Source organism: Petaurus breviceps, unplaced genomic scaffold (genome assembly GCF_028583685.1).
Source record: "Petaurus breviceps papuanus isolate PSGF00001 unplaced genomic scaffold, PetGlider_PUasm1.0 90633, whole genome shotgun sequence".
Taxonomy (NCBI): Eukaryota; Metazoa; Chordata; class Mammalia; order Diprotodontia; family Petauridae; genus Petaurus; species Petaurus breviceps.
In genome coordinates, this window is record NW_027187293.1 from 7,538,365 (window position 1) to 7,564,686 (window position 26,322).

A 26,322-nucleotide genomic window follows, 5' to 3' on the forward strand; every position below is an offset into this window, starting at 1 on the left:
GCTGCCCTTTTAGCTAACTATCTTGCCTCATCATTCACTGAAAAAAATGAGTTTTTAAAAGCTCCTTCTTCTTCATTTCACATCACTTCAAAGATTCCACTACTATCTCCTCCTTCAACCCTCTATGCACATGAGGAATCCCATTCTACCCCATTTTCTCTAAGATTGTTTCCATTATCATTCCCATATTCTCACTTATCTTCAGTCTCTCATTCTCCAGTGGCTGTTTCCCTCCTGCCTACAAAGATGCTCATGTCTCCTATTCTAAAAAAAAAAAATAAATAAATAAAACGCTTGGGTTCACTTGGAATCACTTGATTCTCATCCTTCTTATCTATAGTCCTATTTTTCTCTATCAAGGCAAAATTCCTTAAGAAGGATCTACAATTAGTGCCTTCACTTTCTTCTAACTCTCTTCTGAGCTCTATGCAATATGGTTTCTCAGGTAATCATTCAACTGAAATTGCTCTCTCTCAAGTTACTAACAATCTCAATTGTAAATCTAAAGGTCTTTTCTCAATCCTCATTTCTCTTAAGCACTCTGCTACCTTTGGCACTGTCAATAACCTTCTTCTCCTTGATACTCTCTTCTCTGTAGATTTTGATGACATAGCCCTCCCCTTGTTCTACTACCTTTCTAACTGTTCCTTCTCCATATTTTACTAGTTCTCCATCCACATCAAACCTGCTAAGCATATGTTCACCCCAGGGTTCTAACACTTCTCCTTCTATAATATTTCACTTGGTGATCCTATCAGCTCCCATAGCACCAGCTATCATTTCCATACAGCTGACCCTGAGATATTCTTGTCTAGCCCTAACTTCTCTTCTGTCCTCCAGTTTCACATCTCCAACTGCCTCCTGGAAATCTCAAACTAAACGTCTTGTAGACTTTTAAAACCCAACTTTTCCAATGCTGACTTGATCATCTTTCCTCCCCTTTCCCAAATCCTGCCCCTTTCCTAGCCTCCTTATTACTGTCAAAAGTATCATCATTCATTTAATCACCACAATCACAATCTAGGGATTTTCTTATTGTTTGATTCCTCACTATCTCTCATGTCCCATATCTGATCAGTTTTCAACTCCTACCTTCCTTACATCTCTTGCTTATACTCACCTCTTCCCTCCGACATTGCAACTACACTGAGACACATATTCATGACCTCAATATGGACTATTTGCAATAGCCTGCTTCTTGGTCTCCCTGCTTTAATTCTCTCCCAATACAACCCTCCAATTAACTATCAAAATGGTTGTCCTAAAGGCCAGGTCAAACCAGGTCTCTTCCCCCTATTCAATCAATTCTTGCGGCTCCCTATTAGTTTTAGGATAAAATACAAAAATCTCATTGAGTTTTTAAACACAACCTAGCATTTTTTTATGTATCTAGTCAACTTACATCTTACTACCCACCCTACTTATAAAACATCGCAATGTGGAGGCAATCTTTCTTGCTGTTCATTATACATGATGCTAGATCTCATTACTTCAAGCTTTTTCCTGTTTCCAAAGCCTAGAACTCTCTCCCTCCTCATCTCTGCTTCTTAGCTTTCCCAGCTTTCTTAAAATCTAAGCTAAAGACCCAACTTCTTTCAAGAAGAAGTCTCAGGCCTCCTTAGTAAATGTAGACATGGACAGATATTGATAAGTATAGATACAGATATAGATAACTATCCACATCTATACACACTTATCTATATCTGTATCTGTACATACATGCTATTTTTGTTTGTACATAGTTTGCATACTGCAATATTTTTCTTCATTGAAGGGTCTGTGTCTCTTTCATGGTCTGAAAAATTTACAATCTACTACTTAGCTATATAAAATCAGAATAAAATGAATGAAAACTATAATTGCTTGGATCTGAGGATTGAGTTCTCTTGAGCAAAATTCACTGAGAAATACCAAATCCTCTAAGGGACTGGTCTACTGCCACCTCATATTAATTATTAATTTTAGAGTTTAACTAATCCACAGGTTCATGAATGCTTAGTCATAGAAGATGTGTAAAAGAAAAAATAAGACAAATATTTCAATCACAAAAACTTTTTATTAGCCTAAACACTGTTCCTACAGAGAATACAGCATTAGTGTTATGTTTGGAAATCTGCCATATATCTCAAAGTTAAGTAAAAACAATTTAAGTGGTAAGTGGATCCTTGGTTAAATATTATCATTCTGAAGATACACTCTCAGAATAATATCCAAGTGAATCAAGCTGAGAAATGATCAAGTAGTACTGTGTTATAGTATACATCAGCACAAGAAAATGTGAAGTTGCCATTTGTTAGCAAACTGTCAAAACATGTGCTTTCTTACGAAATTCACAAACCACATGAATTCCTTGATGAAAAAGTGAGTATTAATTTCTAATGTTTTTCACAGCTCTGAAAACTAAGGAAAATTATATAAATTATAGAAAATATAAGTCTTAGGAATATCAGAGTTAGATTCACAGATACTATGGGTAAACAAACACGAGAACAAAGGGGCTATTTTCTTTTTTAATATAGATGCTTTCTACACAAATTGATTACAGATCTTAAAGTATCAAAACACAATTTGTTCTGAGATCTTTCACTTTTAGAAATAGCGATGGATCTGTGATCTCCTCAAGAGCTATACCCCTTCCTAAGGAATAGATCATAATTCATCTATGCCTTCTCATTTAATGCAATTTTTATAACCTTTATTAAATGCTTGACAGAAAGTTCACACAACAGTATTGATTGAGATCCTCTATGTCTCTTGATATTATAAAGGTACCAATATAGGACATAGAGTGTCTATCTGCTACTCCTTACTCTAGTTATGTGATCAGGTAACACTTTTCCCAAGTATATATCACATAGGTGATATATTTTATACCATTTTTTGTGTATAATTCATTGTTGGATATTTCCTGTAATTTATTTATGCCAACCATATTTTTTCTCCTTTCTCCTTTGGACATTCCATAATTTTGAATCCTTAGAAACTGCCATGTTTGATAGCCTCAAAGAATAATCAGAAAAATACTGATATTAAAAGATTCATATTTTTTTTTCAAGGAGAGGCTTGGGGTCAGTAAAGTTCTATGACATTTTGAAATATAATCCTTGTTCCTAACGAACTATTATTTCTTTATGTAATTGTGTGTGTATCACATATATTATACACACTCATACAGTGATGGATCAGTTCTATGGATTTTCCATCCAAATATTATCATAATCTAAATTTTTTTTCAATGGGTTTTCTTTGTGCGATAGTTAGACAATCTTTTGGATGATCATTAAACTCACTTAAGAGGTTCTGCAGTGTTCTGAAAGAGGAAAGTCCTGGAAGAGGGTTTTACTGATGTATTCAAAGGTCCTGGGGCTATACTGATGATTTGTGTTGATTTCTCAGACCTTGTTTGTGGGTCCATGTTGATTTCACAGGTAGAAAGTGAATTGATGATGGTGCTGGAAATGTGTATGAATGTTGTTGTGGCTTTGTTAAGCTTTGTCTTCCCAGAAACAGGAACTGCGAAAAGCTTGAGGTGGACTGGTCACTGAACACTTCAATATGGAATGGGAAATGGATGAGGAACTGGATGAGGAGATGGACTAGGAGCTGGGCCAGGAGCTGGGAGTTGCCTATCTGTGAGTCCAGGTGACAGTTGGGTGAATTTGGACAAGAACTGGCACCATGGAAGAGGAACCATGAAATTTGGGAGCCAGTCTTGAGCCAAGATGAAAAGACCTTTCCTTGGGTCCTTACTGCTGACTGACAAGATCATGATTTACTATGACCTAGCAGAGGATGAACTTTGTACTTTGTACCCCTTAAGGATGATTGAGTTAGGGGCAAAGTCAAGATGGTGGAGTAGAAACAGGACTTCCGTGGGGCTCCAGGTCCCACCACCTCCAATTCATGTAAAAGGTGACTGTGAACAAACTCTGGAGATTCAGAACCCACAAAATGACAAAAAGAAGCTAACCTCCCACTGAGGATAACATGGCAGGCAGGCAGCAAGTGGCCAGCACAGCGCTCTAGGAGCAGACCCCAGCCCCACTGGAGCCAGAGGTTTTTAACTTCAGGGTGGGCCTGACCAGCTGCCGGCTTGAGGGACTTCAGATTACCAGCAGCTGTGGCAGTTCCAGAATTATCAACCCATATATGCTAAGGAAAAAGTGAGAGGTCAGTGCAGTGTGGACTTTGGGATCTGGTAGTTTGGGAGTGTGGTCAGCCTTTGTTCCCAGGGCGAGAAGCTGCTGAGGCGCTGCAGCTGTGCTGCCACTTGGCTGCTTCAGAGCTCCTGGGCTGTAGATTGTAGGGAGACCAAGCGACCAGTCTGAGGGGTAATTGCTCTTACTTTAACCTGATTGAATCTGGATTGAGATCTAGGTTGGAGGTCCTGGGATGTGCGACCAGCTTGCCAGAGCATATGGAGACTTCAGAGAGGGCACCCAACTAAAACTTTGGCAGATGAGAAAACCCCAAAATTTGGGATGAAGCTCCCTTGTCTGGTGGCAGAGACCTACTGTGGCAAAAAGCCCAAAATTCAAGTAATTGAGTGGCAACATGAGCAGCCAAAGGAAGCAAAGCAAACAGAGAAACCCAACTTTACAATCCAGGGACCAAAAGGTTCAAAGCATGGAACAGGAGGAAGACAGTAAAGTCAGAACTCCTGTACCAAAAGCTTTCAAGAAAAATACGAGCTGGTTGCAGGCCATAGAGGACCTTAAAAAGAATTTTCAAAACCAAATAAGAGAAGTGGAAGAAAAACTGGGAAGAGAAATGAGAACAATACAAGAAAATCATGAAATGATAGTCAACAACCTGACTGAAGAAAATAACACCTTAAAAAATAGACTAACTCAAATGGCAAAAGAGGCTCAAAAAGCCAATGAGGAGAATGCCTTAAAAAGCCAAATTTGTCAGATGGAAAAAGAATCTCAAAAGCTCACTGAAGAGAATCATTCCTTCAGAATTAGATTGAAGCAAATGGAAGCTAGTGACTTTATGAGAAATCAAGATACTATTAAACAGATCCAAACAAATGAAAAAATAGAAGGCAATGTGAAATATCTCATTGGGAAAACCACTGATGTGGAAAATAGATCCAGGAAAGATAATTTAAAAGTTACTGGACTACATGAAAGCCAGGATCCAAAAAAGAACCTAGAAATCATCCTTCAAGAAATTCTCAAGGAAAATTGCCCTGATGTGTTAGAACCAGAGGGCAAAATAGAGATTGAAAGACTCCATTGAACATCTCCTGAAAAAGATCCCAAAAAGAAAACTCCTAGGAATATTATAGCAAGGTTCCGGAATTCCCAGATCAAGGAGAAAATATTTCAAGCAGCCAAGAAGAAACAATTTGAATATTGTGGAAACACAATCAGGATAACACAGGATCTGGCAGCTTCTGCAGAGAGGGATTGAAGGGCTTGGAATATGATATTCTGGAGGTCAAAGGAGCTGGTATCAAAACCAAGGATTACCTACCCAGCAAAAGTGAGTATCATGTTTCAGGGGAAAATATGGTCACTCAGTGGAATAGAGGACTTTGAAGCATTCTTGATGAAAAAAACCAAGGATGATTGAGTTAAGGATGATTAGAAGCTAGTCTCCAATCAGCAAGAAAGAAGACTTTCTGACTGAGATTAAGACAATGTGACCTAGTGGTGACAATGTGGGAGACCTTTGTACTTTGTATCCTTTAAGGAGGACTGCTCCTTAAGGATGACTGACTTAAGGACTTACTGAGTGATATCTTTTGTTTAAAATTATGTGGTCACTTTTGTGATAAGTTATTATGTTATATCATTCTGAATGCTGTACTTTGGTTTCTGTGAATGTTTTGCTTTAGTTTACTGCTGAATAAATAGAGTTCACTATACTAAACCTTAGAGCTATTCACAGCAGCAGTCCTCTGGAGAGATGCTCCTACTTGGATTTCCAAGAGTCAAATGAGAAGATTAAAACTGATCCTGTATCATTTCCTTATTGATTCTCCTTACAGTTAATTAGTTTTGTCCTATAACTGCTTAAGTCATGTTTCTGTGTCCAAACTTAGTTCAGAATTCTGTTAGCTTGTAATGGATTAAGTTCCCTTACTATTCACTTTTCTATTTTCTATCCTTGCTTCAAGGAATTTAGCTACCCTTGGGGGATGCAAATGAATACTAGGATCTCTGGTCTTGTATCTTTACACCAGAAAGTTGCCTTTCAAGGATGTCTTTTTTTGTCCAAAGAGTCCTGGGCTAAAGTTTAGAAATTCATTTATTTCATAAAATATTCTAATTCTATGAGAATTGTCCCCTCAGCAACATTTGCAAATCACTTTGTGCCACACTACACCTGTTAAACCCACATAACTTTGGTTTCCGAGAAACTTCATGGCATTTGTGTTATACTTGAGAAGCAGATTAGTGGATCTTGTCCCATCTTAGCCTCATTCTTGCCAATTAAAGGTGGTCTTATCACATTCCCTGGCACCTGTGAATATGTTCCTCCTGTCCACTATCAAAGACCTCGGGATACAGCTGGGTCCCATAAATCCATTAAAAAGCATTCTTTCAAGACAAAGGGCAGTGGTCTGGGACCCAGTGTGTGTAAACCCCTTTCCTTAAGGTAACCCATCATTCCTCACCTCCATAATGCTATCAATTACATAACCAATAATATATTTTCTATTTTGTTCTTTTTCCTATGCTTATAAAAAGGATTTGCATCTTTAATTCTTTGTCTTTGGCTAAAACCTAAGGTAACCATTGGCCCATCTTATTCTCAGATTACCAGCCCTGATAATAAAATGTTATCTTGTGCAGAGAATTGTGCCTCAGTCTACCTTTTCATTAAATTTTACATGTGACACAAGTACCCACAGAGACTTGGCTTCCCCAAAGACACTTCATTCTTGGTCACCCTTTCTAGCATTGGTTATAATTTAACACTGGTAGTCCCCAACACACTGGTCATGGAGGAGGAATTGGGATACTGTATGTTCCCCACTACCATTATTACTGAGTAACTTCTCTTCTGAGGGTCATTTGAATCAAATTTATCACCCATTCCAGATCACAATGGCAATTATCCACCATTTCCCAAATCATTCTTTGTCCCTTCTTAAGGAATTGAGTTTCTGACTCATGGTCTTCTGCATTTCAATTCCTGTCATTATACTATGAGACTTCAATATATATGCTGATGTTCACTCAGACTCTCTAACTTCTCAATCCCTCAAATTCATTAACTCTCATCACTTAGTCAACTATATCAATTCACCTATACATAGGGATGGTCATACCTTTAACATAACCATTAATCACTTGTTTCCACCATAATTCATTTACATTCATTCATTCATTCCATTTCTTTCCCTACAATTAGTCTTCCCTTCTCTTATCTCTTCTCATCTCCTTCTCAGCTGAGGATATTGCCTTTTATTTTACTTATAAAAACAAGATATTTCACAGTAAGCTCCTTCTCTTTCTACCACTCTTAAACCTTTTGATATCATCCCTTATCTTGTACTCATTTACCTCAGTCTCTGATAAATGGGTGATCCTTCTTTTTGTCAAGGTCAATATATATCCTAAGTCCTTCCCCCTTCTATCTTCTCTAGTAGATTGCTCCTGCCTTAATTCTTCTCACCTATCTCCAATCTCTCTTCAACTACTGATTTCTTCTCTGTTTCCCTTAAACACACCAAAGCCTCTCCCATTCTTAATATCCCTTCATTAGACCCTAACACCCTTCTAGCTCACATGCAATATCTCTTCTCCATTTCTAAGTCAAATTTCGAGGGGTAACTGTCTATATCTGTTGTATTCACTTCCTCTCCCCTCATTCATTTCTTGATCTTTATAGTACTCAACTTCTGTTTTTGACACTATTGATCACCCTCTCTTTCCTAGAAACTTTATTTGTGTTTCCAAGACATCATTTAGTTTCTCTATTTTTCTACACACCTTACCATTTTTTTCTAAGTTTCCTTTACTAAATCATTCATATCCAGCTCCTGACCTGTAGATATATGCTAAGGCTGTCTTTAGCCCTCTTCTCTTATTTTTTTTACATTATCTCTCTTGGTAACCTTATTGGCTCTCTACTATACAGATGGCTCACAGATCTTCATATTCAGTTTTACTAATTCTCTTGAGCTCCAGTACCACATTACCACATGTCTATCTATTAAACATTTTAAACTAGATAACCCAGAGGATTCTCATATTCAACAAAATCAGAACAGAATTCACTGCTTTTCTACTAAATCCATTCCTTATATGAACTTCCCCATTTCTAGTGAGGGCTGAGATCACCATCATCTTTCTAGTCACCCTAAATTCTGAGTTTCTGAGTTGTCATTAACTCCTCATTTTATTCCCCCATATCTATTTAGTTACCAAGTCTTCTCTATTCTACCTTTAAAACATGTCTCCTACACTTTGCTCTTCTCTCCTTCACATGGTGACCAATCTAATTTAATCTATTTAACCTCAACTTCTTGTCTGGACTAATGTAATTGCCTACTTAGAGAGCCAACAAGCCTCAAGTGTCTTTCCTCTTGAATCCATCCTCCACATGACCAAAGTAATATTCCTAAAACAAAAGTCTGCCATTCTAGTCCCTTACCCAAGAAGCTCCAGTGGCTTCCTATTGCTCCTTGACAAAAATATAAACTCCTCCTTTCGGCATTTAAAAATCCTTACAATCTTATTTAAGCCTACATTCAAGTCCTGTGATAAAAGTTACTCCCCTTTCATACTCTACAGTGAAGTCAAACTTGCTGCTTCTCACACCTAACATTCCACCTCTATTCTCTCTACCTTTTCAGAAGCACTACTTAAATGTATTCTGTCCTCCCCTTTTTTATTGATATCACCAGATACCAGTATCTTCCCACTCTCTGCACCAAATTACTTTGCCTTTACTTTATAAACACACACACACACACACACACACACACACACACACACACACACATATATACACATGTATATGGAGAGAGAGAAAGAGAGAAGGGGGGGATAGAGAGACACCCTGTTTCCCCCTCAAGGTCAGTTGCTTGAGGAGAGGGACTGTTTTGTTTTGTATTTTTATCCCCAGTACCTAAGGTCATATATAATATACAGTAGGTGCTTAATAAATGTTTCTCAAGTAAAAGATTGGACTAAAACTATCCAGACTCTATTCAGGTTTCTTAGATATCTGAATTTAACTTACTTCTTTGGAAGTTTCATTTTTTTCACTTTTTCTTCAGCATGCTCATCTGATATTCCCACATGACAGCCTAAGGCCAACAAAGTCCTAGAAAAAAAATTAGAAATAAGTTATACCACTTTCTGTCATATGTAGAAACATGGTACATAAAAGTCCATTAAAGTGAAATGCTGGCTCCTAGAATTATACAATAGGAATACTTTACTTCCAGATAGTTGAATGGTTTTAAAATATATTTTAGGACTAAGTAAACCAACTTGTGTAAGCTGGGGACCTTTGTTTTTCCCTTTTTCTAGATGGCATTATTTCCTTTCATAATATTTTTGGCCTTTCCTGCAACATACTCACCAAAATTTTGTGTTATTTTTTTCCAAGAGCCTTTGAAGAATTCTGAGGCTGGTCTTTTTTGTTTTAACAGTTAAACCAATTCAATTAAACAAAGTTTTATTAAGTGTTTATGAAGTACAAAGTTCTAAGGGCAAAACAACAAAAAAATTCCTATGCTCAAATCCTGTTAATTCTGTGTGATGTGAAAACATAAATAAATGCAAGCTGATTTGGGGACAGAAAGAGTAATAACAAGTAGAGATCTACTGAAGCTTTCCTAGAAAGTAGTACTTGGAGTAGTTCCAAATACCAGGTGAAGCTTGGTCTTGAAAGAAAAGACAGAAGAGGGAAATGATATAATGTTTTCTGGGTATGTGTAATGGGAATGCAAATTTGGAAGATCTTCCCTGCCCCTAGGCTAAAGTGCACCTGAAGCCTGGGGTGGGAGGCTTGTTTTTCAGTAGATACTTTTTGATTGGCCAGTGGGTCAATAAGGTTGTTACATTCTCTGAGCCAGGAGAAGGCTATATAAGCCCTGATGTGTAGCTTTGTTTTGGGGCCTCACTTTGAGAAGTGTTCTGTGATTTGATCTATATTCTAGGAAGCCGTTGTCCAGGGTCCCCCCCCCCCCCGGCTTTGAAAAACCCAGTTGGTTAAACCCAGTTAATGTCTGGGTATGGATGTAATGGTTGGACAGTTTGGAAATCTGTCTACTTGATCTGTTTCTGTCTTGATAATTCTGCCTGTATACTTTGAAGTTTGGGGTGCTGACCTTTTCCCCTGAACGAGGTAAACGATATATGTCTGAATGATTAAAGTAAGCTTGTTAACCCATTTTGAGTTGCTTTCCTTTATCAAAGCAGATCCAAGAACCTGTATGGGCAGCAAACCCTGAGGACGTGCTTGGGGTGCTTGCCGCTACAGTATGGGGGAAAATTAATGAAATGGCATTGAGAAAATAGATGTAATGCCCATGAGAATTAGATTCTTAAATGTAAATCAAACTAACTCTTAGGTACCATATCTCACCAGTCAGATTGGCTAACATGACAAAACAGGAAAATTATAAAGGCTGGAGATATGGAAAAATTGGAACATATGCATAGTTGGTGGAGTTGTGAACTGATCCAACCATTCTGGATAGCAATTTGGAACTATACCCAAAAGACAGTCAAATTGTCATATCTTTCCACCCAGCAGTACCACTTCTAGGGTTGTACCCCGAAAAGATCATACAAGTGGGAAAAGGACCTGTATATACAAAAGTATTTATAGCACCTCTTTTTGTGGTGGCAAAGAATTGGAAATTAAGGGGATACCCTTCAATTGGGGAATGGCTAAACAAGTTGTGGTATATGAATGTAATGGAATACTATTGTGCTATAAGAAATGAGGAGCAGAAGGACTTCATAATAACCTGGAAAGATTTATATAAACTGATGCTGAGTGATGGGAGCAGAACCAGGAGAAGATTGTACATAATTATAGACACATTGTATCTGTGATGACTAACTTTCATAGATGGGGCTTTTCTATTACAAGTTCGTAAGACAACTCAAAAAGAGTCATGATGTAAAATGCTATGCACATACAGAGAAAGAATTACAGTCTGAATGCAGATTGAAGCAAACTACTTGCTCTCTTTTTTTTGCTTTGTTTTGTTTCTTCTTTCTTATTGTTCATTCCATTGGTTATAATACTTCTTTATAACTAGACTACTGTTTAATGTTAAGGTATATGTAGAACCTATATTGGATTGCACGCCACCACCTGGGGGGGGGGAGAGTAGAGGGAGGATGAGTAAATTTGGAACTCAAAAACTTATGGAACTAAATGTTCTAAACTAAAAGTAAATGAATTTAAAAGGAAAAAGAGAAAATTAGTCTATTCCCTTTAAAATGTGCCACTATAGAGTACCAGTACCTTTCTTTGGGAATGGGAAATAAGTCAAGTCTGGTAAGAAGGAATAGGAAAAAAAGAGGTTTTTTTTTTTCCTAGTCACCTATGATCTGTTTCCCTTCTGCTGCAATCCCCAATTTATTATAATATAATTTATGATAGTATGTTCTATGCAACCAAACTTGCTTAAAAATACTCCCAAGAGCTATTCTTTCACAGTTAATTTTTTTAAAAAAGAGTAACCATAGGAAAAAATTAACAAAACTAAACTAATATGTTGCTAATAATTGAAAAAATGCAATGTTTTACACTTATGGAGACCAATCCACCCTAACACACACCTCTGCAAAAGAGTGGAAGAAGGTATCATCATGTAGGCAAAAAACTGTTGTAATTTTGCAACATTCATCCAACTGTTTTGTGGCTGCTGTTCTTTTTATTTCCATTGTAGTCATTAAACATATTGTCTTCTTTGTTTTACTTATATTACTTTTTCTTAGATTTCTGTAAATCATTCCAAGATTCTCTATATTCATCATACTCATTGTTTTTTACAACACCATAATATTTAATTTCATTCATGTGCCACAATTTGTTTTAGTATTTCCCCAATTGATGGATATTTACTTTGTTTCTAAATCTCTTTTATCATAAACATGGCTACTATAAATATTTTGGTCAATATGAAACCTTTCTTTACTGTCAAAGATATCTTTGGAGTACGTATAGGAGTGGAATCTCTGAGTCAAAGGGTATGAGCATATTAAGTAATTTTTAAATATAATTTTTAAATGCTTTCCAGAATGGTTGTACTAATTCACCACAAACAATATATTACTGTGCCTATATTTCAAAAACCTCTCCAACATTTTGTCATTTCTGTCAATTTTCTGAGTCAGATGAAATCTCAAATATCTTTTGATTTACACTTATGAGTTCAAGTAATAAACTATCAATTATACAGAGCTTTAAATTTTGAAAAATATTTTATAAATATTATTTCATTTTATCCTTACAATAACCCTGGGAGGGGTGTTCTTATTATTCTCTTTGTATAAATAAGGAAACTGAGGCAGATAAAGGATAAGTGAATTGCCTGGAATCGTACAGCTGCTAAGTATCTGAAGTCAGATTTAAGCTCTGGTCTTCCTAAATTCAGGTCCAGTGCTCTATCAATTGGACTTCCTATTCCTAGCTCCCTTACAATTACTGACTTGAAGCATTATTTCATGTGGTTGTTAATAGTTTTTAACTCTTTTAAACACCTCTTGTTCCAAACAAAACTAATGCAACCAAGATTAAAAGGAAAGGAAAACTGGGGGAAAAATTTACACTGTTTCTCTGATAAAGGTCTCATTTCTGAAATATATAAAGAACTGAGTCAAATTTGTAAGAATACAAGTCACTCCCCAATTGATAAGTTGTCAAAGGATATGAAGAGGCAGTTTTCAAATATATGAATCAAATATATATATATATATATATATTAGAATTAGAGATTATAGAAATTATTAGAGATTATAGATTAGAGAATTGATTAGAGAAATGCAGATTAAAATAACTCTGAGGCTCTACATCATACCTATCAGTTTGCCTAATATGTCAGAAAATGTCATGCTGGAGAGGATGTAGGAAAATTGGGACACTACTGCATTGTTGGTGGAGTTGTGAACTGATCTAACCATTCTGGAGAGCAACTTGGAACTATGTCTGAAGACATTAAAAAACCATGCATATCCATTGACTCAGCAATATTGCTACTTGGTCTGTATATCAGAGGTTTTTTTTTAAAAGGAAAAGGACCTATATGTACAAAAATACTTACAGCAGCTTTTTTTTGTCACAGGAAAGAATTAGAAATTGAGTAGATGCCCATCAATCTGGGAATTGTTGAACAAGTTGTGGTATGTGATTATGATGCAATACTATTATGCTACAAGAAATGATGAGCAGAATGTTTTCACAAAAACCTGGAACAGCTAGGTGGCGCAGTTTATAAAGCACTGGCCCTAGAGTCAGGAGGACCCAAGTTCAAATCCAACCTCAGACACTTAACTAGCTCTGTGTCCTTGGACAAGTCACTTCTTAACCCCAATTGCCCTGCCTCCCCCCGTGTGAAAAAAAGAAAAGAAAAGAAAAACCTGGAAAGGCCTACAAGGACTGATGCAAAGAGAAGTGAGCACAACCAGGAGAACATGGTACACAGTAATAGCAATACTGCACAATGATGAAATATGTATGACTTAGCTATTCTTGGATATTCTCATAAATACAAAGATCCAAGACAGTTCCAAGGGACTTATGATGAAATATGCTACCCACGTCCAGGGAAAAAATTTATGGAGTCTGAATGCAGGTTGAAGTAAAATATTTTTTATTTTATTTTGTCATGTTTTTTTGAGGGGAAAGGTGTTTACTTTCACAATATGACTAACATGAAGATGCTTTGACTGACTACACATGCATAGTCTATATCAAACTGCTTGATGTCTCAGGGAAGTGGGAGATAAAGGAGAGAGGAAGAGAACCTGGAACTCAAGAATTTTTAAAAATGTTAACAACTATTTATACATGTAATTGGAAAAAAAATATTAAAGAAAAAGAATCTCTTGCTCATATCCTTGGACTACTTTTGGGCAATGGCTTTTGTCCTTACCTAATTATATTAATTGTCTCTATATATCTATATATATACAGACAATTTACTAACTATATTTATATATGTTAAATAACAAACTTTTTTTTTCAGAAACTTCACAAAGAGTTGCTATTATCTTTTATGCTACCAAATGAACTGCTGTTACTATGTCAAATTCTTTAAAGCATCACTATTGCAGTTTGATTAGGAAAGAATTAAACTGTGTAATGATTTTGGTAGCATTTACATTTTGATTATCTTAGCACAGCATAGCCAAAAGCACTGAATACTCTTTCAATTCTTTAAGTTGTTGTTGATGAATATCATTACAATATTACTATTACAATGTATAACATACTCTGCTCACTTCCCTATGTATCAGTTCATACTAGTTTTTCCAGGTTTTTCTAAAAGCATCTTGCTCATTATTTCTTATAGCATTATTTTTTATTATTTCTCATAGTATTTCATCATAATTATATACCACAACTTATTCATCCACACCCTATTTATTAAACATCCCTTCAGTTTCCAATTCTTTGACATGGCAAAAAGAGCTGCTCTAAATATTTCTGTACGTATAGGGTTTTTTTCCCCCATTTTCTTTGAACTCTTTGAGATACAGACCTTGTAGCAGCATTATTGCGTCAAAGGGTATGCATAGTTTTATAGACTTTTTCACATATCTAGAAATTTTTCTCAAGAACAGTTGGGCCAGTTCACAACTCTACCAACTACCAGTGTATTGGTGTACCCATTTTCCCAAATCCCCTCTAATATTTGTCATTTTCTTTTTCTGTCTTGTTAGTCAATCTAATGGGAATCAATCTGACTTTGCTTTATATATGTTGCTCTGCCTGCTTTCAACTCCATGGAACAAGATGCCCCACCCAAGAGAAACTCATCACTTCTAATCTTACCACCATGAAGCTAAATTAAATCTTGATTGACAACACTTCCCACACCTCCTTTCACTCTTTTGATTAGAGGGCAAAGTACCAAACTCTTCCCAACGCCTTCCTTCAGAGAAGACAAAATCATGGTTATTTGCTTCTACATAATTCATACCTAATCTATTCCACTGACCAAACCACTTCATTTCCTAAATAGCATCTGACTGTTTTGATGGTTACTGCCTTTAAGATCTAATACTGCTAGGTCACCTACTTTGCCTTTTTAAATTGATTCTTGTGATGTTCTTTACATTTTTGTTCCTCCAGATGATATTTATTTTTTTATAGCTCTATGAAATAATTTTTGGTAGTTTCATTAACATGGCACTGAATTAAGTAAATTATTTAGCTAGCATTGTCATCTTTATTGTATTAGCTTGGCCTAATCCTGAACAATTAATATTTCTCCAATTATTTAGATCTCTCTTTACTTGAGTGAAAAGTGTTTTCTAACTGTGTCCATATGATTTCTGTATGTATCTTGACATGGAGACTCACAAGTATTTTATAGTCTTTGAAATTATTTAAAAGGGAATTTCTAGCTCTTCCTGTGGAGTTTTATTTATTCTGATGATTCATGTGAAATTAATTTATATTTGCAAATTTGCTAAAGTACTTAATTGTTTAAACTAGGTTTTTAATTGATTAATTGATTCTCTAAAGTCCTTACAGTAAACCCATCTGTAAAAAAGTTTTATTTTGTTTCCTCACTGATTATGCTTACTTCTTCCATTTCCTTTTCTTTTCTTATCACTATGGTTAGTATTTCTAGTAATATACTGGACAGTAAAGATGATGGACATTCTTGCTTCATCCCTGATTTTGCTGAAAAGGTTTCTAATTTATCCCCTTTACAGAAAATACTTGATTTTGGTTTTAAATAAATGGTACTTATCATTTTAAGAAAAACTCCATTTATTCTATGATTTCTAGTTATTTGATTTTGTTCTCAAAGAGGACCATGACATCAGGAAGGTGATGTCATGATTTGCAAATGAATTGGATATAAGTGAGGGATGGCTATGCAATGTGACTAGCCTCACTTTCTTTGCCAGAGCCATCTAGGTCCAGTGGCAAGATACAGATCAAGGCAACTGGAGATAATTTCTAATGTTTCTAATAGGAATAGGTGTCATATTTCAGGTAGTTCAATTATTCATAAATCATCTCTCTTTAATCTATTTTCCCAGTTGTTTTTTTTTCCATGACATATTTCATAGTTTACCTTTTTTCAGTCTTTTGGCTTTGTCTTATTGTTTCTTGAAATCTCACGAAGCCATTAATTTCCACTTGATCAATTCTAACTTTTAAGGAGTTACTTTCTTCAGTATTTTTGTGCTTCTTTTACCAAGCTGTTAATTTTTCTTTTCACAATTTTCTTGCATTACTCTCATTTGTTTTTCCAATTGTCCTCTACCATTCTTATTTGATTTTAAAAATAATTTTATTGCTCTGATTTTCTTTCATGCTTAAGTTCTTCTAGTAATTATTGCTAGGTTTGAGTCCAATCTGCATTTTTCTTTGAGGCTTTACTTTGAGATGCTTTTATGTCATTGTCTTCTTCTAAATTTATGAATTGAGTTCCCTGTCACAATAACAGCTTTATGTGGTCTGGATTTTTTGTAGTAGACAGACCTTCATGCACTCTAAATAGACAAACTTTCCAAATATGATAAAATTCTTAGGGGTAACGTGCATCATATTTGGAATATAATCAGTTTCACATGAATAAGTTTCTTATGATTTCTCACTAAAGTTTACCTTTTTATGTTTCTCTTGAGTCGTGTATTTGAATGTCAAATTTTCTATTCAGCTCTGCTCTTTCCATCAGGAATGAGTGAAAATTCTCTATTTCATTAAATGTCCATTCCCCCTCTCCCCATAGATTTTGCTGGATAGGTTACTTTTGGTTCTGATATTAGATTTTTTGTCTTCCATAGTATCTTTTTCCAAGTCCACCATGCCTTTATCATCATTGTTGCTGTTCAGTCATTCAGTCATGTCCCACTCTATGAGACCCCCATAGTCTTTGCCCATGTAGTTTTCTAGATAAAGATACTAGAGTGATTTGTCATTTCCTTTCCAGTGTGTCCCCATTTACAAATAAGGAACTAAGGCAAATGGGGGTTAAGTGAATATTTACTAAATCTTGTGTGATCCTGAATCAATGGTATTTGTATTGTTTCTGGTTGAATGCAATATTTTCTCTTTGATCTGTGAGTTCTGGAATTTGTCTATAATATTCCTGGGTTTCGTTTTGGAATCTCTTTCAGGAGGTAATTAATGAATTGATTCAGTTTCTATTTTGTACTCTGGCTCTAAGATATCTATAGTTTTCCTTTAAAATTTCTTGAAATAAGATGTCCATGATCTTCTTTATTATCATATCTTTCAGGTAGTTCAATTATTCATAAATTGTCTCTCCTTAATCTATTTTCCCAGTTGTTTTTTTCTATGATGTATTTCATATTTTACCTTTTTCAGTCTTTTGGCTTTGTCTTATTTTTTCTTGAAATCTCATGAAGCCATTAATTTCCACTTGATCAATTTTAACTTTTAAGAAGTTACTTTCTTCAGTATTTTTGTGCTTCTTTTACCAAGCTGTTAATTTTTCTTTTCACAATTTTCTTGCATTACTCTCATTTGTTTTTCCAATTGTCCTCTACCATTCTTATTTGATTTTAAAAATAATTTTATTGCTCTGTTTTTCTTTCATGCTTAAGTTCTTCTAGTAATTATTGCTAGGTTTGAGTCCAGCCTGCATTTTTCTTTGAGGCTTTACTTTGAGACGCTTTTATGTCATTGTCTTCTTCTAAATTTATGAATTGAGTTTCCCTGTCACAATAACAGCTTTACATGGTCTGGATTTTTTGTTTTTGTTTGCTTATTTTACCAGCCTATTGTTGACTTTAAACTTTATGTTAGAGTTGGACTCTGCTTACATCTCAAAGTTAGGGTACGGGCAACTATCTTCAGCTTCAGACATTTATGTCCTATTGTTTTCAGAACTAGGTCAGGAGAGCTGTTTTCAATCCTTCCAAGGTTGTGTGATTCAGGAAGAGGTTTGCTCACTGCCTTCCTTGTGTGTTCTGTTGTCCTTATCCCAGTAGATTTCTGCTCCCTGAGGACCACAACTCCCTTCATCCCTAGAACTGCAATCCATAAAAGGCCCCTGCATCCTTGCAACTTACCCCTCTCTCCACCATGTAAGTGTGATCTGGAATGGGTAACGGAAAATGGAGTTGCCAGATGGTACTTGGTCCTGCACCCAGTGCTAGCACAAAAGTCTTACATAATCTATTTCTGAACAGTTACTCTATCCCCTTCCCACCTCCTGGCACTGCTGCTGCTGCAACTGCTGATGTATATGCCTCCAAAGTCTTTTGCTATTGTCACTTCCACCATACCATATTCCCTCTTAAATCCCACTTCAATGTCTGCAGACCTTTTTTTCTGTTCTCCTAAACTGTCCTGAGCTGGGAAAAAAATGATTCACTATGACCTTTTTGTTGATTATTTCATTTAAAATTCAATTTGACATGCTTTTTAAGTTTGTTTAAAGGGGGAATGTTGGAATGGCTCAGGAAACAAATGTCCATTTCACTTCACCATTTTGGCTCTACTCACCAATATTTACTATTGATATAGCTCTATAGCACTTATTTGCTTCATCTTTCCTTGGTTTATATATTAAACTCATAAAAGGAGATAAATTATTTTTTCTCAATTTTTAAAAATAATGCATGTAGTATTTGTATTTTTTAATTATAGAATTCTGCTACAAATATATTACCATAAGGAGTTTATTCTTTGCTGCTTCCTTTACAATTATTTCTATTCCTTTTTCTGAGATTGGATTATTTAAGATCTCTAACTGAAGTTCTGATTGTTTGCGTATTTTATATTTCTGAAGGTCACACTCTTTAGTGTTATAGTTCTGTTAGATAAACTGTACCAATTTTGTTGTGATTTCACCTCCTTTATTTGCTGATTTTATTAATTTATTTTCTGCCTTCTTCTTTTGAACAAGATTGATTCAATTTTCCATCAGCAGTTCCACTTGGTTTGGACTCCACGGAACATAAGCCCCCAAAATGGGTACTCCCTGTTGCCTCTTGCTTCACTGCTTTTTATCTTCCTTCTTTGTGTTATCTTCTTGCTTTAGAATGTAAGTTACTTAAGGACAGAGACTGTCTTTCTCTTTCTTACAGTGCCCACCACATAATAGATGCTTAATAAATGATAATGAATTGAATTGAGTTTGTCAATTTTTATCATCTTTTTTGGTTTCCAATTATCATTCCTAATTTTTAAGATTTTCTCGTGTTCATTTTGTGTTTCTTTGTTGGCTTTCTAACTTTTAATGCATATTAGGTTACTTAATAATTTTATTTTCTATTCTGCTAATATATTTTTTTAGAAATGTAATTTCTCTCTAAGAATAATTTACTTTAGGTGCATTCCAAAAGTTATATTTTGTTTTCCTTTTGTTTGTATTCCCTGAACTGGTTACTATTTTTATTGTATTATGGTCTATAAAGAATGTGTTTAGTATTTCTGCCTTTTCACATTTACATATTCTCTGTAACATAACAGATAGTCAAATTTAATGAAAGCTCTAATTGTATCTGAGTAATAGAAATTTTCTTTCATGGTCCCATTCAAAAGGTGGCATAAGTTTTTGAACTCTAATTTGAACTCTGATTTTGAACTCAGAAATTTATTGAAATCTAGATTTCCCCTTCCTCTTTCTCTTTGATTTAATTTAAATAATTAAATTTAATTTCTCTGGAGTTTCTGTGTGTGGCTTATTCTTTAAAGTATCAATAGTTGATGGAGGAAATAAAGATAAAAGCATTGTCTTACAACAGAAATTTCCCCAGGTCTCAAATAAATCTTTTGGCCCAATTCTCTGCTTTGTCTACCATATGAGGATTTCTCTTTCTGCTCTGCAATGCATTCAAATTCTCTGGGTTAATTCTTTACCATATTTCTAGATGTCAGGTGCCTCTAGTAGTTCTCATTCCCTTTCTCCTGGGTCAGTATGTTACATATGAAGGTATGATACTTGCTTAGTGAAGTGATCTCCCTAAGCATCAAATTAGATCCTTTATAAAATCCCTATTTCTCATTACAAAGTATCTTTCCCCTTATGGGAGACTTCTTCAGTAATATCCCACACTCACTGAACTGAGCTCTCTTCTTTCTTTTTATCTCTTTCAATCTCTTTGTTAAGTCATCCATTCTCTTCTAGCCCCTGTGTTTCTTAATAAGCTATAGAAATTATCTTTCCTTTGTTGTTTACCATGGATTTGATTAAAGCACATCCCGCATTCCCCTATATTTTCCAACTCCTTGCTCCCCTTTTACAAACCTTCCAATTTCTTCAATTTAGTAGCACAAAATATATCAATTCACTTGTTGGTGGATTTGGGGGTTTTAGTCCATGGAATTTTAAGCATGCTCCTCCAGTGTCACTTCTATGTCTTTAAATTACATTTCCTACTTTATCCCCTTTTGGAAATTTAGATAGAAATCTCTTAATGATCACTTTGACTTGTTTTTTTATTAATAATCTCGAAAGATGGGCTAATTCTGTTATGCCTTCCTTAGTCATCATATTTATTTACATTTATGCTTCTTCTTGTTCTTTAGTTTGGGAAGTTTATAAAGTGAATAATTTGCTCATGTCAGTTTTTTTTCCCCTTTTTTCAGGCGAGCTTCAGATACCTCTACCTTTTTTTTATAAAGTTGAATAGGCTTAGACTTGGAGGGCAAGTCATTTTTTAAACTCCTTCTTGAGTACCTTTCTTTTCTTTTTTTTTTTTCATAGTATATTATTTCATTCCATTATGAGGTTTCTGGTAGGGGCAAAATGTGTTTGTTATTCAAATTTTCTTGCCTTTGTATTTGAAGGTCTTTTTACTTGACATTTACAGGAACTACTATCTGTCATCAAAACTGTTAAATTTAATTATTACGTGTCTTAAGAGTTTAAAGAAGATAGATTCTGGGAAGATGGCAGAGTAGGTCAGAAAACTTTCTGCTCTCCAAATTTCCTCCATATAAAAAAACAGAACTTTGTCTCAAAGGGAAGCAAAAATAAACAAAAGTTAAAATAAAGCAGTTATTCTCCTAAGACAACCTAAGAAGACCCCAGGAAAGACCTGAACCTCCAGCAGAGAGAGTTTTGGCATAAGTAAAGTGCAAACACTGCCAGACCAACTCTGTGCAATCTACAAACAACAAGCCCTAGGGGTGACTGGGGTTGGGAGGAAGCCTCAGCCTTAGAAACTTTTATCTCAGGGACAGTGTGGGGTTCTGACCTCTGAAGAGAAGACTGATATACCTTCTACTGTCAAGGGATGCCAAGCACATCTGTGCGGATCAGACATATCCCAGGCTGTGGCTACAAGGAGGAGTTAGCACATACCTGCAGAGTGCAATAGTGGAGGGGTGGGGACCCTGATGGCTGTGGGCACTTGCAGAGTTCCTGGTTACAGTTCCAGGGAAGAGAGGACAGCTGCAGTTTGCAGCCAGCAAAGGGACCACAGGGGAGTAAGATCATTTGCCAGGCCACAAATTTAGCGTTAGGGATAGGATTAGTTAGTTGTTATTTGTGGAAGAGTGTGAGCAGGGGCTCTAGCTGTGGCTTAGGAGTGGAAAGGAAAGCCCAAGTTTGAGCCCTGGGAAAGATCTCAGAAAATAACAGTAAGAAGGACCTTAGGCTTGGGGATTTACTGCCCATACCTGGGGACTAGGACTTGATTACATTAATAGCTGCAAAAATAAAATAAAACAAAAAAAATGAGCAAGCAAGGAAAAAGAAACCAGACATACATAGCTACTACAGGGAGAGAGAAGATCTGGGTTCACATTTAGAGTAAGAGAATGGAGCTAAAAAAGCCACTCCTTTTTCAATGAGAAACATCAAACGGTCCCAAACACAAAAAGATTTCTTAGAAGAACTTTCAAACAAGGGAGACTGACGAAAAATTAGAATAAGAGCATTTCAAGAAAATCATGAAAAGGTCAACGAACTTGAAAGAGAGAACCAAAAACATAAGGAAGAAAATAGTTCCTTAAAAACTAGAACTGGGCAAAGAGAAGCTAATGATATTCTAAGACAATAAGAAATAATAAAACAAAATCAAAAGAATGAAAAAATAGAAGAAAATATGAAACATATCAGAAAAACAACTGATCTGGAGAACAGATCAAGGACAAATGATGTAAGAATAGTTGGTCTGACTAAAAATTATGATAAAAATAATCTTGATACAATAATACAAAAAAATTATCAAGGAAAATTTCCCTGAAGTTCTATGACAAGAAGGCAAAGCAAAAAAAAAAGAAAATAAAAAATTCACTGATCACTGCCAGAAGGAAAACTTACAGGAATATCACAGTCAAGTTCCAAAGCACCCAGGTTAAGAAGAAAATATTAGAAGCAACAAGAAGAAACCAATTTAAGTATTATGGAGCTACAATAACGATTACATAAGACCTAGTATTTTCTACATTGCAGGACCATAGGTTTTGGAATACTATATTTCACAGAACAAAAGAGTTGGAGTTACAACTAAGGGTAATTTACCTAGCAAAGTCAAGTATAATACTGAATGGGGAAAAAAAATGTACATTTAACAAACTGAAAGATGTTCGAGTATTTGTGACAAAAACAGCAGAACTTAAAGGAAAATTTGACAAATTACCTCCAGGAAAAATATAAAGCAAACATTAAGGACCAATTATAAAAGAATCAATAAGGTCAAATCATTTACTTCTTATATAAGAACTGATATTTTATTAGTTCTATTAGGACTGTAATTTTTATTTGGGTAGTTTGAAAGAAAGGCTTGGGTTGAGGTCTGAGTATGATAGAGTGATTCTAAACAATAATAAAATTGTGTGAAGGGATGAAAAGGAGCAATTATCTCATATAAATGAGACAAAAAGGAAAAACTGATACAGAAGAAGTTAATAAAGGGGAGAGTGGTTAGTGCTGAAACCTTACTCTCATCAGGAATGGGTTAATGATGGAATAGCACATATATCTTCTATATTCAGAAAGAAATAAGAGGGCAAGGGGCAGGGTAGGAGGAGAGTATAAGGAAGGGATTATTGGAGGAGTAGGTAGTTTAAGGAATAGGAGGGCAAGATAGTGGGTAAAAGTAATACAGAGGAATGAAGAGGGATAGGAATAGGGTGAGAAGAACAGTGAGGAAAAATAGGAAGAAAAATACATAATAAGCAATTATATCTCAGAATATGAATGGGATGAATTTACCCATAAAATGGAAATTGAACGCAGATTAAAAATTTGAATTCAAATATGTTGCTTTCAGGAAATGCTATAAAATGAGAGATACACACAAACATAAAATAAAGGTCAGGAGTGGAATTTATTATATTAAAAGTGCAGGAGTGGTAATCATGATTTCAGACAAAATTAAAGCTAAAAGAGATTTAATCAAAAGGAAAAAATAGGAATATTATAGCATGTATCAGTCATATTATTCAATATTATTTTAGTCCATTTAAAATAACTAGACAATATAAAATACCTGAGATGATACCTACCAAAACAGATACAGGAACTGTATGATTGTCAACACAAAACACTTTTTATGCAAATAAAGTTAGATCTCAATCATTTAAGTGGTGGACTTCAAAAAATATGGAAAATCCTCAACTTGTGAAGGAAGATGTTATACACCCTCAGAGAGAAGGCAAAGAAGTATAGCATAGTCTTACATAGATGCATATGAATATCTATGTCTATATATGAGTAAGATTATAGATACCTAAGTATATATCTAAACGTAAGTGTATGTATGCATATATGCATGTTTGTATATATATGTGTATACATGCATATTTATGTACATATGTGCACATACATATAAAATATACATATACATATATACATCTACATACACATATATAGGTATGTCTATATCTATCTATCTATCTATCTATCTATCTATCTATCTATCTATATAAATCTGTACTTAATTATACCCTGGGAAGGCAGGTGGTGAAAAGAACATAAATACACAGCAGAAAACAAAAGAAAACTCACAAGAAAGCAAAGAAAAGATGGACAGCTCAGAATACAATGTGCGGTATTTAGTATACAGGCTTTCTTAAAATGGGAATTTATTGCTGTATATTTTGAAGTCTCTCATGTCCTGCTGTGCACATGTCAATGCTTTTTTTTCCTTTTCTTATTTTGTATTTAAGTTTTAGTATTTAAGTTTATAATATGGTTTCTTTTTCTTTTCCTATTGCATATTTAAGTTTTAGTATGTAAATTTAAAATGTTAATGAAAAAATAAAAAATTAAAAATAAAGGAAAAAAAGAGTATAAACAGGATTTTTCTCCTTTTTGGAGGTAATATGTGGATTCTTTCGATTAGTGCTTTGTCTTCTGAATTCAGAAAGCTTCTTATATTATTTTTTTGCAATATTGTGCCTATGTTTTTAGATTAAATTTTGATTGATAATATTCTTCTTGGAAGCCTATGGTCCTTGAATTATTTTTATGCATCTTATCTCTGAGATCAACGTGTTTTGCTTTTATTGAGAGTATGTATTATTTTAACAGTATTGCTTTTTGCTTTTCTTCTTCTAGAATGTCATTCAGTGGAATATATTTGTATTCTAAATTTGTTTTTCACTCACTTCTTTGGAGAGATTTTCCACCATGAATTCAAGTTATTTTTGTTATTGATTGTTTTTACCTATTCTGCTATCATTGCCCTTCTATAGACCATACATTCTGTTATTTGTGTTCACATAAATTCTTCTCTCAAGGTTCTGATTTGTCTCTTGAACCACCTAGAAACACCTTGCTATAGTTCCAGATTCTCTTAGAAACATACCTTTGGTTTATGTGGTTTTGATTCTATTTAGTATTTAAATATTTATTTTGACATTTATACATTCTTTAGGAGATCTTTGTATTCGTTTTCTCTTATAATTTTAGTATGTCGTGGTTGCTTTATCTGTTTGTATGCTTTACATGAATTTTCTTTTTCCTGAAAGCTTTGAGAGTTTTAGTCTTTTTTAATCCATTTTTTATTTCCTCTGTTGCTCATTTTCTGATACCTTTCTCTTTTATGATGAATTCACCACCCCCACACCTAGATCTAAAAATTATCTTAGCCTATCTTAGCCTTCCAGATGGAGAAATTTATTTTTCATTAGTCACAGTCTTTGCCCCCAAGAAACTTTTCTTGGAAGACTCAGGATTGGTCCCAGCTGCTGGATTCTATTCCCCTTTCCTTCAGTCGTGGTGTGTAGCCTTTCCCACTGGTCCTGTGTTCTTTCATTTATCTATCTATCTATCTATCTATCTATCTATCTATCTATCTATCTATCTATCTATCTATCTATCTATCTATCGACTTTGGTTCTTCTGCAGGGCTATCAATGTCTGTTGCTTTTTGTTGGCTTGGGGGAGGGTAGAACATATGTTCTAAGTAGAGAATGACCTCAAGCAAAAAACAAGCATAGTTTTTCCTCCTATGCCTCTCCTTTCTACACAAGTACCTGGTCAGAACTGAAATCTGCTGCTTATGATTACAAAACACCGAGGGAAAGACAGGTGAAGGATGTTCTGCAGATACTGCAACGGGAGAGAAATCCCTGAATAGCTTCCAATAGGTTCATTTGTGTGCCCTCCTGGATCACTCAGACTGGAAGCGCTGATTGAACAAGATAATTAGTGTTATCCACTGCTAATTCATAAGTTGTTACCTTACTAGGCTTCTTCCTTTCTTATCTTGTGGAAATAACTATAATTGCCCTGCCTTAGGTGCACAATTCCTTTTTTGGGGTATGGGGGTGGGAAGGTGAGCTAGTGAAAACTTGAGAAAATGTCTTGTACTCTAACTTACTGTTCACATGACCAATCTTGTACAGGATGATTCTTATGTATATATTTTGTCTGAATAAAACATTTTAAAGGGTATATAATTATAAGAAAAATAAATTAACCTCAAATGAAACATAAGCATGATACTTTGTACTTCTAAAAAAATTGATTTTCAAGTATGGACACTGGAAAGTAACAGTTGCTTAGTGAATAATTCAGAAAAGCAAAATTTATAGGAATAGCGAGAAATGATGAAAATACATTATACATAAATTTTAAAAAATAACAACATATGTAAATTTTATAATAAAGATACCAAAATAACAGAAAATTTCACACTATGTTTTTAAAAATGGATTTTTGAAGGTTTCTTTTTAAAATATATGCTTCCTCATTTGTATAATTGAGCTCAAGGCCAATAT

General features: G+C 34.9%; 1 protein-coding gene across 1 annotated transcript in view; it reads right to left on the minus strand.

Moving 5' to 3' along the window:
• RYR2 (ryanodine receptor 2) overlaps window positions 1-26,322 on the minus strand; it is an 864,696-nt gene that overhangs the window by 362,504 nt on the left and 475,870 nt on the right. The window contains exon 24 of the mRNA XM_069064486.1: window positions 9,205-9,288. Within this exon, the coding sequence (XP_068920587.1) occupies window positions 9,205-9,288 (84 nt within the window). The remainder of the gene's footprint in view (window positions 1-9,204; window positions 9,289-26,322) is intronic.